Source organism: Lampris incognitus, chromosome 3 (assembly GCF_029633865.1).
Source record: "Lampris incognitus isolate fLamInc1 chromosome 3, fLamInc1.hap2, whole genome shotgun sequence".
Taxonomy (NCBI): Eukaryota; Metazoa; Chordata; class Actinopteri; order Lampriformes; family Lampridae; genus Lampris; species Lampris incognitus.
In genome coordinates, this window is record NC_079213.1 from 94,324,136 (window position 1) to 94,339,999 (window position 15,864).

Consider the following 15,864-nt stretch of genomic DNA (forward strand, 5'->3'; position numbering starts at 1 on the left):
TATATAAAAAGAACTCTTCAGATTAAATGACTAAAAGCATACTTGACACAGTCAACTATGTGGTTTTACATACCGAGGGCCTTGCTTAAAAACAAAAACAAAACATGGTGGCTTGTTTTTGTTTTAAAATGTGATTTTGAGGTAGGCAAGATTCCTATCAAGTTGTAAAATTTCCAGACAAATTCTTCAGTTTTGGAAAATGATAGTCATAATTTCTCTCCTCATTGTTCAACTTTATGGAACAATAGAGTGATTACAATAAATAGCAAATCAATATTTAAGAGTAATTGGTATGAAGACGGGATTTTGTTCATAAGGGATCTATTGGATTGCAATGGTAACCTTTTGGACTATATGGCCTTTTTAAATAAATATAATTTAAATTGTACTCACGAGTACAGTAGGATTTGCAAAGTGATCCCTTTATCACTGATTCAATTAATCCAAACACCTTAATAAACTCAAATGTTAAATCGGTATTGCAAAATTTAGTGATTAACGATGGTAATTTACGTGATAACAAATGTAATAAGCTGATAGGTGCTATTCTGAAATCCAAAGTGTTTCATGGTTATAATAGAGCTGTAGCACATTCTAAATTTATTAAATGGCCCATTTCCCCAAAGGTAAAAGAAACTCATTTTAAAGTAATTCATAAGGTTTACCCAGTTGCAGATTTTCTTAAGGTTTAAATTTGAAGTGTATCCGTGTACATTTTGTAATTCAAGACGAAACTTTAAAGCACATGTTCTTCTATTGCTGCATCTAAAATATTTTGGGTTGATTTAAGAAGACTGGATATCACTTAAGGGAAATTACATTCCTTGCTTTGACATTTCTATTTCTTTTTTTACAAGGATAACCTAAATTCATCCATTTCTGATGCTTAATAGCATTCTTCTTTTGGGCAAATATATTCATTGTAGTAAGTGGAGAAAGTTAGCCCTCTTTTGTTTGGTTTATAATGACTTCAAATTATTTTTCTCATCTCTTAAAAGAATGTATTCTAACAAAATAGCAAGAAAGATTTATGGGAATATAGCTCGTTTATTGTTGTTTTGATTTATGTTCCCATAGTTTAAGCCTTTTGCTTCTTCTCTGCCCAGATTTAGAAATGTTTTTATTTATACACTTATGTACCCTGTAGATTCCCAAATTTTCATTTCATTTTATTTAAGTATTCTGTCTACATTTGTTTTGATAATGGAAATATTGTTATATGGTTTGTTTCCTGTATGTCATTGCATTTTTTTTAAATGTGTGTCAATAAATTTTTTTTTTTTAAAAAGCATAAAACTAACTGACTTACAACTTGCCAAAATGGCAGAACACACAAATCGGTGGCTGGATTCCTCTCTATTAGGGAGGGGCAACGTGACTGGCTTCGGCCAATCTACTCCAGGCCCCTCTCATGGGAATGGATAATGAAGTGTACACTGACCCTGGCTGGAGTACATGACAGACATGCAGCCTTTCAATCAGGTACGCATAACAGCTGACAATCGTAAGTGCTGACCTGTCCAAGTGTGCCGACAATCACTTTAGTCAGTCACCACTGATTACTATACCCGGATACAGTAATATTAAAAAGAAACCCAACAACCTCCAAATTTGAAAATTATTTATCAAAATGCCTTACAGAACAACAAAGGTAATGGAAGGAGAAAAATGACAACTGGGGGAAATAAAAAGTTAAAATTTTGGTCACTAAGAATTTGAACAATAACTAAAGTAGCACACTTGAACTGTGACAAATTCCTAACAAAATTAAGCAAATAGAAGAGGGAATAAAAATACCATTACAGTGGGTCGATATCAGGATAATGATAGCATATCAAACAGTGACAGACAAAGCTTATGCGTTCCTATCAATCCTAACGTCAATCTCTCTTCCGCTCAGACGATAGCCATTCATGCTGCGACAGGCGCGCTCAGCTGTCTCCGGGCTGTCGAAGCGGACAACACCACAGCCCTTGGACTTGCCATTCTCCATCTTGATGTCAGCATACTGAACCATTCCTGCAAAAAAGAAAAAGAAAAAAGAAAAAAAAAGAAAGACAAAGTAAGGAATCATCTGAAATAGGTTTTGTATTCAGTAAATGCTATTTTACACAATTGTAAATAGTTTTCACATCAACGCAAAGCAGTATATTCCTACCACATGTGTTGAAGGTATCCTTCAGCATCTTCCATGTGAACTCAAAGGGCAGCTGAAAAACAATATCCACTCTGGTCAGTACAAAAATTGTATGAGAATGAATTAAAAGGAAAACAAAAAACAAACCTTTAAGCTTTAACAATGATATAGGTCGGATACTCACATTTCTGACAAAGATCTGGCAGCCCTTCCTGGCATTGCCTCCTCCAGCTCCAGGTCCTCCAGCTCCTACACCTCCAAAGGAATTGCCTCCAAAGCCTCCACGATCCATGTCAGCAGGACGATCAAACTGGCCGCCAATACCACCACCAGCTCCCATCCGGTCCATGTTTGAGCCCATTCTGTCAAGGCCTCCAGTAGGGAAGCGGTCAAGTCCCCCACCGGATCCCATGCGATCAAAGTTGTTGCCCATTCTGTCAATGCCGGCGTTGCCCATGCGATCCATGCCCATTGGGGAGCCGAAATCCATGCCACCGCTCATGCGGTCCAAACTGGACGGGCCTAGGCGGTCGAAACCAGTTGGGCCAAGGCGTTCCATGCTGGAGCTCATACGGTCCAGGCCAGAACCAAGCCTGTCCATAGTGGGCCCCAGCCGGTCCAGCCCTGAGCCCATTCGATCGAAGCCAGAGCCCAGCCTGTCCAGCTCAGACACACGGTCCATCCCCATTCGGTCCATTCCTGACAAACGATCCATTCCACCACCCAAGCGGTCCATTCCAGAATTCATGCGGTCCATGCCCATGGAGTTTCCTGTAAGATTGTTTTGGGGTGAAAAGGGGGAGGGAGGGGAAAAAAAAAGTTAGCCCAGAAAAACATAACCTCCCACGAACCTGGGTCAAACCAGCAACAAACCTTATTTTAGATGGCAGGATAAATTAACTAACAAAATCCTGAAAGTACTAACCCATTCCTCTTTCAAAGGATTCTCCAAAATTATTGCGAGACATGCCCATTTCATTTCGACCAAACTCCCTGTCAAAAGCACCACCAATCCCACGGTCCATCTCTGACAATACAAGAGATGAAGCCATTAGAAAAGTTAAGCAAAATGTGAAAATGTTCCACGCTCGCTTTGGAATACCCGGGCCATCACAAAGCATGTCCTTACCATTCATTCTGCCCATCCCAGAAGGTCCAAAACGATCCATGTTGTTCATTCCTCCAAAGTTGTCCATTCCTGGAAAAGGGCAAAAAGTCCCGAGAGCAGTGACAGACTTATTTTAAAGGATAATATGGGCCTGACAAATCAACAATTTTTCAACTGAAAGAGGGCTAGACTATCTTTTTACCCCCTGTAAGCAGTTTGTTTAAGTTATCTTGGCCAATGCTGAAAATATATCCGGGATTAAAACAGGTAGAAGGCATACAGATATAACTACAGTTAAAAAATGCAATTAAGTATTTAATTATACTTTTAAAGACACCCAGTGTGTATAAAGTACATATATACCTCCCATCCGGCCTCCCATGCCGCTGAAGTTCATTCCATCCATTCCTACAAAATGACGAAGGAAAAATTAGCTCATCGTTTTCAAAACAAACAGGGTTTTAATTTTATAAGAAACAAGAGGCACGCACTCAATAGAGTGCAGATCCCCTGCCAGTCATATCTCCCTTTTTTCCCCCTTTTTCGCTTACTGAGAAAAGGGAAAACACAGAGGCATTGCCTGCATATCTCCCCTTCTCCGGTACTCGGACTTAAGCCTCCTACAGACTGTGTGATTTGGGCCACCTCAGACGAAAGATGTACCAAACGTGGCAATATTTTTGGTCGTGGCTCCAAAACAGTGGTCCTACGTTGCACTGTGAGACAGGTTCAAAGACGGCCATTATTACGGTCTTGCAACGAAAGATAACCTGTGACAAAAGTCTGACAGTGTCAAAAAATTTAGGATGACCATCTCACAATGTGACTGCTACTACGACCTACGTCTACTAACCAACCAACAGAAATGTAGCATGAAATGATGCACTGTTCAACGCGACGCAGAATCTTTGCTGGTGCTAAACACAAACAAACACACTGTTAGCATTTGTGACCCAAATGCGATGGAAACGAGCAACAAAATGAGCAAAACTAGCTGTAGCGACTATTGAAAGGACTCAATTCCTACTTGGCGCCATGTTGCTCTACCAGCGGTGTAGATTGATTACACGCGCTGATGCAACACGCACGCTGATGAAGTTTTTATGGACTTGCGTCGTAGCCTGCGATTCAGTAGGTGTTATCATCGTACAGTCTACATACAGTGCATCTGGAAAGTATTCATACCCCTTCACTTTCCCCACATTTTGTTATGTTACAGCCTTATTCCAAAATGGATTAAATTTCTTTTTTTTCTCATCAATCTACACACAATACGCCATAATGACTAAGTGAAAAAGGTTTTGTAAAAACTTTTGCAAATTTATTAAAAATAAAAAACTGGAATATTGCATGTACATAAGTATTCACACCCTTTGCTGTGACACTCAAAACTGAGCTCAGGTTCATCCTGTTTCCACTGATCATCCTTGAGAAGTTTCTACATCTTGACTGGAGTCCACCTGTAGTAAATTCAATTGATCGGACATGATTTGGAAAGGCACACACCTGTCTATATAAGGTTCCACTGTTGACAGTGCATGTCAGAGCAGAAACCAAGCCATGAAGTCAAAGGAATTGTCTGTGGACCTTCGAGACAGGATTGTATCAAGGCACAGATCTGGGGAAGGGTACAAAAAAAATTTCTACAGCTTTGAAGGCCCCGAAGAGCACAGTGGTCTCCATCATTCGTAAATGGAAGAAGTTTGGATCCACCAGGACTCTTCCTACAGCCAAACTGAGCAATCGGGGGAGAAGGGCCTTGGTCAGGGAGGTGACCAAGAACCTGATGGTCACTCTGACAGAGCTCCAGCGTTCCTCTGTGCAGATGGGAGAACCTTCCAGAAGGACAACCATCTCTGCAGCACTCCACCAATCAGGCCTTTATGGTAGAGTGGCCAGACGGAAGCCTCTGCTCAGTAAAAGGCACATGACAGCCTGCTTGGAGTTTGCCAGAAAGCACCTAAAGGACTCTCGGACCACAAGAAACAAGATTTTCTGGTCTGATGAAACCAAGATGGAACTCTTTGGCCTGAATGCCAAACGTCACAAGTCTGGAAGAAATCAGGCACCTCTCATCACCTTGCTAATACCATCCCTACAGTGAAGCATGGTGGTGGCAGCATCATGCTGTGGGGATGTTTTTCAGCAGCAGGAACTGGGAGACTAGTCGGGATCGAGGGAAAGATGAATGGAGCAAAGTACAGAGAGATCCTTGATGAAAACCTGCTCCAGAGCACTCAGGACCTCAGACTGGGGCGAAGGTGTACCTTTCAACACGACAACGACCCTAAGCACACAGCCAAGACAACGAAGGAGTGGCTTCGGGACAAGTCTGTGAATGTCCTTGAGTGGCCCAGACTTGAACACCTCTGGAAAGACCTGAAAATAGCTGTGCAGCAACGCTCCCCATCTAACCTTATAGAGCTCGAGAGGATCTGCAGAGAAGAATGGGGGAAATACCCCAAATATAGGTGTGCTAAGCTTGTAGCTTCATACCCAAGAAGACTTGAGGCTGTAATCACTGCCAAGGGTGCCTCAACCAAGTACTGAGTAAAGGGTGTGAATACTTATGTACATGCAATATTTCAGTTTTTTATTTTTAATAAATTTGCAAAAATTTCTACAAAAGCTTTTTCGCTTTGTCAGTATGGGGTATTGTATGTAGATTGATGAGAAAAAAAAAGAGGAATTTAATCCGTTTTGGAATAAGGCTGTAACATAAAATGTGGGGAAAGTGCAGGGGTGTGAATACTTTGCGGATGCACTGTACATCAAACCTGATGTCGTACCCAAGTTTATTAGATCCATATCGCAGTGTGGCTTGCAATGAACTTACAGGATTGCTGAAATCGCAGTCTTGTAGGAGGCTTTCAGGCCAAAAAAAAAACAAAAAACAAAAAAACAAAAAACAGCTGAGGAATTAGCACGCAGGTGCGGTATAAAACAGGTTTTTCAAAGGTTTTAAATCACCGCAACCACGAGAGGTCTTCGATCATACAGTCATAACTGCAACGCACGCACACATGCGCATAATCCCCTCTACGATATCTGCCTGGCAGGGATAACAAAAGAAACAATTGGTATGAGTTACCTCCAGGACCCATGTTGCCCATCCCTCCACCTCCACCTCCGCCCCCTCTGTTGAGCTGAGTAGCATCAATAGGTTGGCCTCCAGGCCCCAGGCCCAGACCGATACCACTCAGGCCACCTACGGAAAGGACATAGTAAATAGTAAATCAGACAAAATCCCTTTCGATTCATTGCGTTAGAATAGCCCTCCGCAACAATAGTTTGTATGCACAGATCAGTTAAGGGTGTGTACCTGTGCAACTTGTTGTATTCACCAAATTTTTTATGGATTTGTCTATTGGTAAGACCAAAATTCAAAACAATCCGGACCAGTCACACACGACTATGGGCAACAGCCGAGTTGCTCATCTTTTTTGGTTTCTTTTGGCAGCTCAGATGAATTGCCGGCAAATCTACATACAGGTACTGTCCATTCACACTACTCTAAAACATTTTTGCACACAAAGCTCACAAGCCCATGTACTTTTTATAGTTTGGGGCCTTAACTATATTAAATAAAGGTTGACTGGCAGGTGCATTCAGTTTACCAAAAAGTGACATCCCACATTCAAGGCACATACGCAAGAACGAATTTGGATGACAATAAAAAATTTTGAATCTGACTTGTTTTTCTAATTACCCACAAAAAAAATGTAAGAAAATATAATATAATATTCTGGTATGAGGGCCAAAGTTACTTATACCATTTAAGAAACGTTTTATAAATCGGCTTTTGTTCCCGATCAGGTCAAGGTAGGACTTTACTTACGCGGAAGGGCAGAAGGCCTCTCAGGTGGCCCAAAATCTCCTTTAGGGAGTGACTTCTCATCCTGAAAATAAATTGCAGTCACACAAGGTCACAACTGATTTGATGAAGTTACTACATCAACCAGACATTTACGATTTAGTCAACTTACCAGTTTAACATGCATAACTCTGTTGAATAACAGTTGACCATTGAACATGGCTGAGAATCGTTGAGGAAAAGTACAGCAGAAATTTCAAAACAACCCAAACTATCAATCATCTATATGCACATCATGAACACCCATTATCACCAACTCCCATAGCACACCAAGTGCATTAAGCTTTAAATTTAGGATACAGACAGCTTGGACTGCTTCAAGGGGCATATCAAATGTGACTGTGCCCATGCCTCTGCTTTTTCCATCCTTGTCTTCCAGAATGTCTGTCCTCACCACCACGCCCGCCATGCCAAACACCTCCTTCAGCTTCTTCCAGCCCACCTTGTAATCAAGCTGTATGGACATAGTAAGGTGGTTACAACCAGGACATTGTTAGGTGAATAGCTAAATAAATTCAATAAAAAGTATAGAGTATAAAATAAGTATAAAATAAAGATTCCATCTTGATAAACATGCTCAGCAATATCCAATTAAAAATAAAAAGTCTACATCTAATCTATAAATAAAAAGTCTACATACATGATCCAAGTCAATATGTGTTGGTTGGAAAAAAAGCTATACGGGTCCTCACATTAGCCACAAAGACAGTGCTGCCAATCTTGCCGGCCTGCAGGCCATGGATGACCTCGTTGGGAATGTTGGGGTTGTTCATTAGGCTGGGAGGGATATTGACCATGGGACCACCAGGACCAGGGCCCATGCGATCCATGTTCATGCGATCCATGTTCATGCCACCCATGCGGTCCATCCCACCCATACCTCCCATACCCCCCATACCTCCCATACCCCCCATTCCTCCAGGACCCCCAGGGGGCCCTCCACCACCTCCTCCCTGGGCCTTGTGGACTTCCCTCTGAGCAATCACACCGTCAGGGTCCTGAAGTAGGGTTAATGGTTAAGACTTTTAAGAGAATTCCAAACCAAGAACAGTTGGTTATATTTTATTTAATTAGCTTTTTTTTAAAACAATGAATTAATACTTGTGGTGGGATACCTCTTTGACTTTCAGAGGCCGTCCATTGAGGTTGTGTTTGTTGACCTTCTCCACAGCTTTCTTCATCAACTCTTCAGTCCTAAATTCAACAACACTGGGAAACAAAGCTATACAATGAGTATAGGTATGTACATTTTTTTAGATTTTACATTTTAGGCCAGATCTAAAATGACTAAATTGGAAAGTGACATCAAACATCTACATCCTTTTTTGTCAATATGACGAACACACAATAGTACTCTTTGTTAATTAGGGCTTTAGCCTCCTGGTCGACATGTCGATATGCCCTCGTCTGATAAAATTCTTATTGGTCGGACAATCGCCAGTGTTACTCTCAGAAGGAAAAAGTGCTACATCAATAGCCTTCCAGGATTAATCCATTATTTTCAGTGGCGGGAGGGACAAACTACCTGTGAAAACGGGGGTGTTTTGAAAACACCTGTTTTCACAACTTGAACTCCCCCAACCTAATTGAAACTGCTAGGTCTACTTTGTACCAATGTTGAGTTTAGCGCACAACAATAAATCACTTTATTTCGTTTTGGGGCCTAATGCGCTACTGGAATTCCACACTCTTTTTGGAGACCCGCTATGCCTTGTTTGAATTAAGCACTTGTTTTGGGGATTTTTTTTATGTTTAATTACCTTTAGTACTGTTATGGTGTTCCGCTAAATTATGCTGTGCCTTTACACCCGTTTTAAGCTTATTGATGATTAAAATCCATACGTCTGAGCCTGTTTCTGTTATAGCATCTTTATGTAGCCTAAATTGTTTTCACCTTGGCTGGTTTGTTTAATTTTTTTTTTTTTTATGGACTTAAAGCTTTAAGTTACCAGGATAATTTGTTTTCGCGATCACACCTGCGTAGCTATATTTTCGGAGCCAGACATCAGTTTGGGAGGGATCAAAAGTGGATTATGTTAATTATTATTGTTAGGGCTGCTATAACTTTTTGCTGCTTAATACAAAAGGAAAATTCATATGGTTCTCATTTTCCATGCCTAATCTACAAGAAAAGTCCATCTGATAGAAAGAAAGAAAGCCACTTTATTTTGTCCTTTTACAGTTAGAACAAAATTTGTTTTCTGTATTTAACCCATCCTATTGTATAGGAGCAGTGAGCAGCTGTGGTGCAGCGCCCAGGGACCCAACTCCAGTTCTTTTCCTATTGCCTTAGTCAGTGGCACAGGCAGCAGTATTAACCCTAACATGCACATCTTTTTGATGGTGGGAGGAAACCAGAACACCCGAAGGAAACCCACGCAGACATGGGGAACATGCAAACTCCACACAGAAAGGACCTGAGATAGCCTGGGGTTCGAACCCAGAACCTTCTTGCTGTGAGGCAACAATGCTAACCACTGATTCACTGTGCTGCCAAAAACAATTTCATCCGATTTAATGCGACAAACTTCATAATTTCTCGCTTCATTTGGACAAATGAGACATAGACATGTTCGTTTGCTTCTCAGCTAGAGATGCACGGATCAGTTATGTCTGCGGGCAGCTATAATGGTTAACCAACAGATCGGACAGGCTAAGCTATAATAATTAACATTCTCAGTAATAGTGGATGGGTTGTGGGTGTGTGATATAACAAATGAGGAAAACAATTACATTCAACATATTTTAAGCTTCATTTTTCCATCAGGGACAAATTAGCAGACTAGACTCCCACTTTGTGGTGTCCATTTGCCTTAAGCAACAATGGAGGCAAAAAGGAACAGACAGAAAATTAAAAAAGGAGAATTCAATACAAAAAAAAGGAAGGGCAGAAAAGTTCTATGTGGGACAGGTTAATTACTGGCTACACCATGTGCAACAGTTGCAAAGCGCTCTATGTATATGATAGCCACAGAAGTGGTACCTTATACATGGTGTATTATGTTACCATATCATCATCCATCCATTATCCAAACCGCTTATCCTGCTCTCAGGGTCACGGGGATGCTGGAGCCTATCCCAACAGTCATTGGGCAGCGGGCGGGGAGACACCCTGGACAGGCTGCCTCACCATCACAGGGCCGAAACCAGAGTTGTAAAAACCAGGTCCAGAAAGTAAATGTCCAAACCGTGTATTTGCTCCAACCATGTTACTAAACCAGCTGATTTCATTTGCTAGTTTTCCCTACCTAGTTGAGGAGTGGTGTTGACTAGAATCTGCTGGTGTAGTGCACGAGTGGAGCAAATACATGGTTTGGACTTTTACTTTCTGGACCTGGTTTTTACACCTCTGGCCGAAACACACATACACATTCACACCCATGGACAATTTAGTATGGCTGATTCACCTGATCTACATGTCTTTGGTCTGTGGGAGGATGCTTACATATATAGCCCACTGACAAAATGTATGTGTGATTGGATGCGGGTTTCTAAATCGGAGAAAATAATTTATTCGAGTGAGTGGATGAGGCATACATGTGAATTCGGATTATCAGTGCTGCTCCGCGTCATCAGCCTGGCTCCATCTCCTCTTCCCGTACGAATGGCAAAAAAGGCACCATTCACTTTTCAAATTTTCCCAACAAATCCCCTACAAAAATCACCCCAATCATTCTAGAAGGATTAATTCTTAACAAATAAAGCTATTCAAGTAATCTGGGGAAAATTGCTATATTTTTTCATATTGCACAGGAAAAAAATATCCTAATTTTTCCCCCAATATTGCACAGCCCTAATCATTATTATTATAAAATATCACAAAACCAATTATCTTAAAATTATTTTGTATATTCCTCAATAGTACTTATTCTAGGATCACCAGCTGATATAGCTCTATTTTCGGGAAATCATGAATGTGGGCAGGTTCACACCATGCTCTGGAGTCAGTTATCATTTCAGTATAAAATAATTAGCCTAAAAATTATTTAATATACTGCAAACACTAGCTTTTTATTTTTATATTTCATTTAAGCTAATAAGGCTACCAGCTAGAGTGCACTCAAAGTACTGTGGCCGATTTAGTTAATCTACAGATAACAACGTGCACATTTTTTTCCCCACGACCGATTGGTTGAAGAGTAAGTACGATTTAAGTCAGTCAAGATTTTCTTTGGTTGACTAAAGCCCTAATATATGGTGGTTGAGTATATAAATAGTGATTGTTACTTACGCGCAACCCTTTGTTGAATGAAGACATCGCAAAATCCCAGACCAAAAAAGAGAAAGTGACAAGTTAGTAAAAGCCAGTTATTGAGATGATTTTTTTTAACTGCAACAAAGTCAAGCAATACAATTGCATGCATGTTAATTCATGAATTCAATATCACACAACACTTGTAAGGCCTTGGCCTCAACTCTTAAGTACCCAATAAGATTACACATCTTAAGATGTCACATTTTTCACCACCAAACTAACACAATGCCAAAGATTCTGATGAATCTTAAAACCTTAACATTTCCCAAAATCAAAAGCAGGAAAAACCCAGTCAAAAGGGATTCCCTACTACAGAGATATTGGAAATGAACTATTCTAGTAAAGCACCTCTTCCGAATCAGTTATATTTAACGACCATGTAACAGCCACGTTACAACCTCTTCCAAACTAGATCCCATTTAGGCAGAGTTCCTAATGAACAAATCCAACAACCGAAAAGGACATTGTCAGCTATTGCAACCCCACGGGATAAGCTACTGGGTAACCTGACATCCTATTTAAAACCATCCACCCTCGAAATGGCATTCAGTACCACAGACGACACAAAACACTCCTGCGAGTCAACGTCTGACACACTCCCTTATCATGTTTCTCACTCTTAATCCCCCACCATCACAGTAAAGAATCTCAAACTGACGAACAAAGGTCTGTCGAGCTTAATTCATGGTTTTTTTTTAATTTTATGTGGGGTTTTTTTTTTTTTTTTTTTTTTGCACTTACCCTCGATTTTCCTTCTGCGTCCATTAAGTGTTCCACGTACGTTACCTCACCCACTACAAATCAGATTCCAGAGACGACACACACCAAGGGGAGAGAAGCCGAGAGAACAATGGGGATTTAGAGCAGACACACAAGCGGGGTGGCCGGTGACAGTGACCTCGGACTGCCAGTCCTGAGCCTCCCCCCAGCACCTCAGTATCAGCAGCACAATATGGTACAGGTCTACAAAAAACAAGCTTGCATCTCATTAACAAAAATACTTCTTAGCCTGTCCTTGTTAGAATCCCCCAAAACACCATATGCAAATAGATGTTGACGACAACTGTTTAAATGACTGTCAGCCGACCTATTTGGATATATTGCTGCAAAAACCGTCTATTTGAGAATAATTGACCAAATGGCAGTTTCGAGTTAGCAATGCTTCAGTCTTTTTCAAATCACCATATTTATACTTCGCTAAAATGTCGCCATTTGAAACGTCAGGCTGAGGCACCAATACATTTGACCATCGGCAGCAACTACAAGAACCTACACTATATGAACCCATTCTCTTACCAACTGATTACCAAAGCCTAGGGGGACAGAAACTACTAAAATCTACAAACATAACTATTCTATGAATGAAACCATAACTGGATGCTGAATTTGTAATCAATGTCAACCGTAGCTTCTCCTTAGTCCCAGATAGTGTGTCTGTTCAATGAGTGGACATCACTGACAAAACCTCGAGACAAGGACAGGGCATAAGAAGCTGCTTCAATTTGTAGACCTGTACCCCAAGAAATCCCCAACGCATATCTGTGATTGGCACAACATGGAGACCTGCTGAAAAACGTTTGCTGTGTCAAGGTCAAACCTAAAAAAAGAAAATGCAATTTAACTCCACAGTCAATCACAATACCAAATTCTTCCTGAAAAGGAAGAAAACATGCTTTATCATAATTAAAGCAGATGCCAGTTTGCTGCATTGCTTTATGTACAGCAAAAGCTCCCCCATGCCATCGACTACTTTCGTTGAGGTCAGAACAAAAGCGTGTATTTTAACCTTTTGTACTAAAGTGAAGAGGGACACCTAGGCTAATCCATGCTAAGATTTTTACATGACCAAAACGCTCTTCATGATCAAAGATAAATCTGAAAATCACTGTTTTTATTCCATTTGTTGATATAGTGTATCTGAGAGCAAGTCATTCCTTGTCTATGGAAAAAAGTGTCAATGAGGTGACAATTTTTCATGTGTATCTAAGGAGGGAAATGCTGCTCTTTACACCTTTCAATGACCCGACAGCATGGAATTCTCACATTACTGACATAGCTGTAAACAATTCATCAAAAACGAATTGGCTTTTGATTAACTCATTGCAAAATACCATGTTCACAACATTTCAGCAATAACTACTTGCCCAGACACGGCTCTCCATTTGAAAATCACCGATCCCAATCCTCTTACTCCAACTCGCACACGTACAAGAGCTCGTCAGTTCACATTGTACAATTTGAATCCCTCGACAAATTTCCAAAAAAACACCTGCATATCCACCATGGTCAATCAAAATGACCCTTGGAGCTGAATGTTTTGTCAAGTCCATGGTTGTAGAAAATGCAACCCCTCGTCTCAAAAAACTTACCTTTTTCTTTCATCAGGTCTTTGAGCGCTTGCCACTTCACATCATAAGGGATGTTACTGACAAACACGCGGTATCTCTTGTTCACGTTGCCGTATGGCTCAAAGCGTCCGCCACCGCCTCTCTTCTGAGGCCTCTCCTTTCTGGTGGGCGCGGAATCATGCTTCGGTTTACCATTGACTTCTCTGTAGTAATCAAAAGGTCGATTTTGTAGTTCATTAAATCTTCGGTCATCTCAGTAGCAACACATCACTGAATGAATTGATGTTAACAACTTTAACTACAGTTAACATTGAGGAAATATCACGGGACGGGCCTGTAGCAAAGGACTAAATCCCCGGCCGCACTCTTATTACCGTAGATAGCATTGCGCGTTTCCCTTTTAATTAAACAGGGTTACTCCATCCACACACAAAACTGTATATTATACACGTGGGGGGAAAATAAATTAACGATTCTGTGAGAAAGTCGAGTTAAATTTGATCTAAAGGTTTGGCTATCTTCGAAGTTACACGGCTAGGTAGCTAGCAGGCGGCTAACAAAGAAAGCTATGATGAATGGAGGCCGTTACCCTTGCTGCTGCGATGGCTTCTGCTGCTGCTGGCCTGCTTTCTCAGGGCTTGCTTCGGCCTGTTCAGACGACATTCCGCAACTTTTTTTCGCCGGATGCAAAATGAAATTAAAGCTACGTTTAGTAAAACACCTCCGCCGATATTTACGGTGGTCACACTCCTGCGTACCAACGACGAACAAATGGCTGACTTGAATGGCTGTATAAGGTGAACACGTCCGTCCCCCAAGCTGGCAAAATGGCGGAATAGAAAAAACGTCTGTCTGTCTGTCTACGTGCGCGAAAGGCGTGTCATTGCGCGATCCGCCCGATTTGTTTAACGCATGCGCGAAAATGCAAGGCGAATGATTTAAAAAAAAAATATTTTCTTTTCATTGGACAAAACAGCAAACGATCATCGCCTGTCGAGAAGCAATGGGCAGTGCAGGATGTGACACACACGAAATTACATTTGCTGTTTTTATAAATACTTTTATTTGTTTCCCCCAAAATGATACATCATGTATAGCAGTGTTTCTCAACCGGGGGTCCGCGGACCCCTAGTGGTCCGTGGTGTGATTGCAAGGGGTCCGTGAAAATAAAATATCTTAAAAAAAGATCCTTGTGTGGTGACCCACATCTATATAACTAGAGACATTCACCTAAGAGAGAAGGCACTTCCGCTTCCGGTCCAGAGAGTTCAGTGTCGTTGTCGAATATATGACATGTAAAGTTGGAGCTAGTAAACTACCTCGACTACGTCTACTCTCACGTCTCCTGTCTCGTTGTTTTCTAACTCCACATTGGTGACCCCGACGTGATCGAACAACTAATACGAGTATGTTTGACAACGACGACGCCGGTGCTAACAACATGGCTATTGCTAACGCTAGCATTTACACCGCTACTGTGAAGCTACCCGACTTTTGGCAGCATAATCCACGGCCGTGGTTTCAACATGTGGAAGCCCAGTTCCAGCTGAGAGGGATAACGCAGGATGCAACGCAGTACTTCCACGTAGTGGCGGCGTTAGACGCATCGACAACGGCGCGAGCAATGACACTGTTGGAAGCTCCGCCAGCTGCTGGCAAGTACGATGCTATAAAGACATTCCTCCTGAAGCTATTTGAACTGTCGGAGCTGGAGAAGGCAGACCGTTTACTGTCCCCGAATGGCCTCGGCGACGGCAAACCGTCTGATTTAATGGAAAAAATGCTGTCTGTGCTGGGATCGGCTGATCCGGCCTTTCTTTTCACACACATTTTTCTGAGGCAGCTCCCCGCACCTGTACGCACAGCACTGGCCAGTTCTCCTCTCGCCGCCTCCAAGGACTACCGTTCTCTGGCTGCTGAAGCAGACAGGGTTTTCCTGGCCAACCGACAACAGTTTGTGCATGTCCTGCTACCCCACCAGACCGCCCCACCACCACCTGTGTACGACTATATGGACACCGCGGCTGCGGTGACAGCCCGCCGCCAACCTGACGACGGGCTCTGTTATTACCATGCCAGGTTTGGGGCAAAAGCAAAACGGTGTCGCAAACCCTGCAGTTACAGGGTTCAGGGAAACGCCAA

The 15,864-nt window shown here is 41.7% G+C and overlaps 1 protein-coding gene across 2 annotated transcripts; it reads right to left on the bottom strand.

The window, feature by feature from the left end:
* Window positions 1-1,606: 1,606 nt before the first annotated feature.
* On the bottom strand, window positions 1,607-14,540 carry hnrnpm (heterogeneous nuclear ribonucleoprotein M). Of its 2 annotated transcripts, XM_056276032.1 has the most exons (16): window positions 14,312-14,540; window positions 13,744-13,925; window positions 12,116-12,168; window positions 11,351-11,358; window positions 8,235-8,328; window positions 7,812-8,117; window positions 7,420-7,573; window positions 7,232-7,281; window positions 7,084-7,144; window positions 6,337-6,453; window positions 3,609-3,653; window positions 3,267-3,335; window positions 3,063-3,164; window positions 2,322-2,908; window positions 2,159-2,210; window positions 1,607-2,019 (listed from the first exon to the last, which is right to left on the bottom strand). In XM_056276032.1, the coding sequence occupies exons 1-16, from the start codon at window positions 14,383-14,385 to the stop codon at window positions 1,856-1,858; spliced, it is 2,118 nt and encodes a 705-aa protein (XP_056132007.1). In that variant the 5' UTR covers window positions 14,386-14,540; the 3' UTR covers window positions 1,607-1,855. The 2 variants fall into 2 exon arrangements, with proteins under 2 accessions (XP_056132007.1, XP_056132006.1); XM_056276031.1 differs by lacking the exons at window positions 11,351-11,358; window positions 12,116-12,168.
* Between the last annotated feature and the right edge of the window lie 1,324 nt (window positions 14,541-15,864).

Bases quoted from the DNA above. Each gene is read 5' to 3' on its own strand.
- hnrnpm (XM_056276032.1), bottom strand. From the start codon at position 14,385: ATGTCGTCTGAACAGGCCGAAGCAAGCCCTGAGAAAGCAGGCCAGCAG. The intron at 13,926-14,311 runs GTAACGGCCTCC...TGATTACTACAG, and splicing joins AAGCCATCGCAGCAGCAAGG to AGAAGTCAATGGTAAACCGA. The intron at 3,336-3,608 runs GTATATATGTAC...GCCCTTTTCCAG, and splicing joins CATGGGAGGCCGGATGGGAG to GAATGGACAACTTTGGAGGA.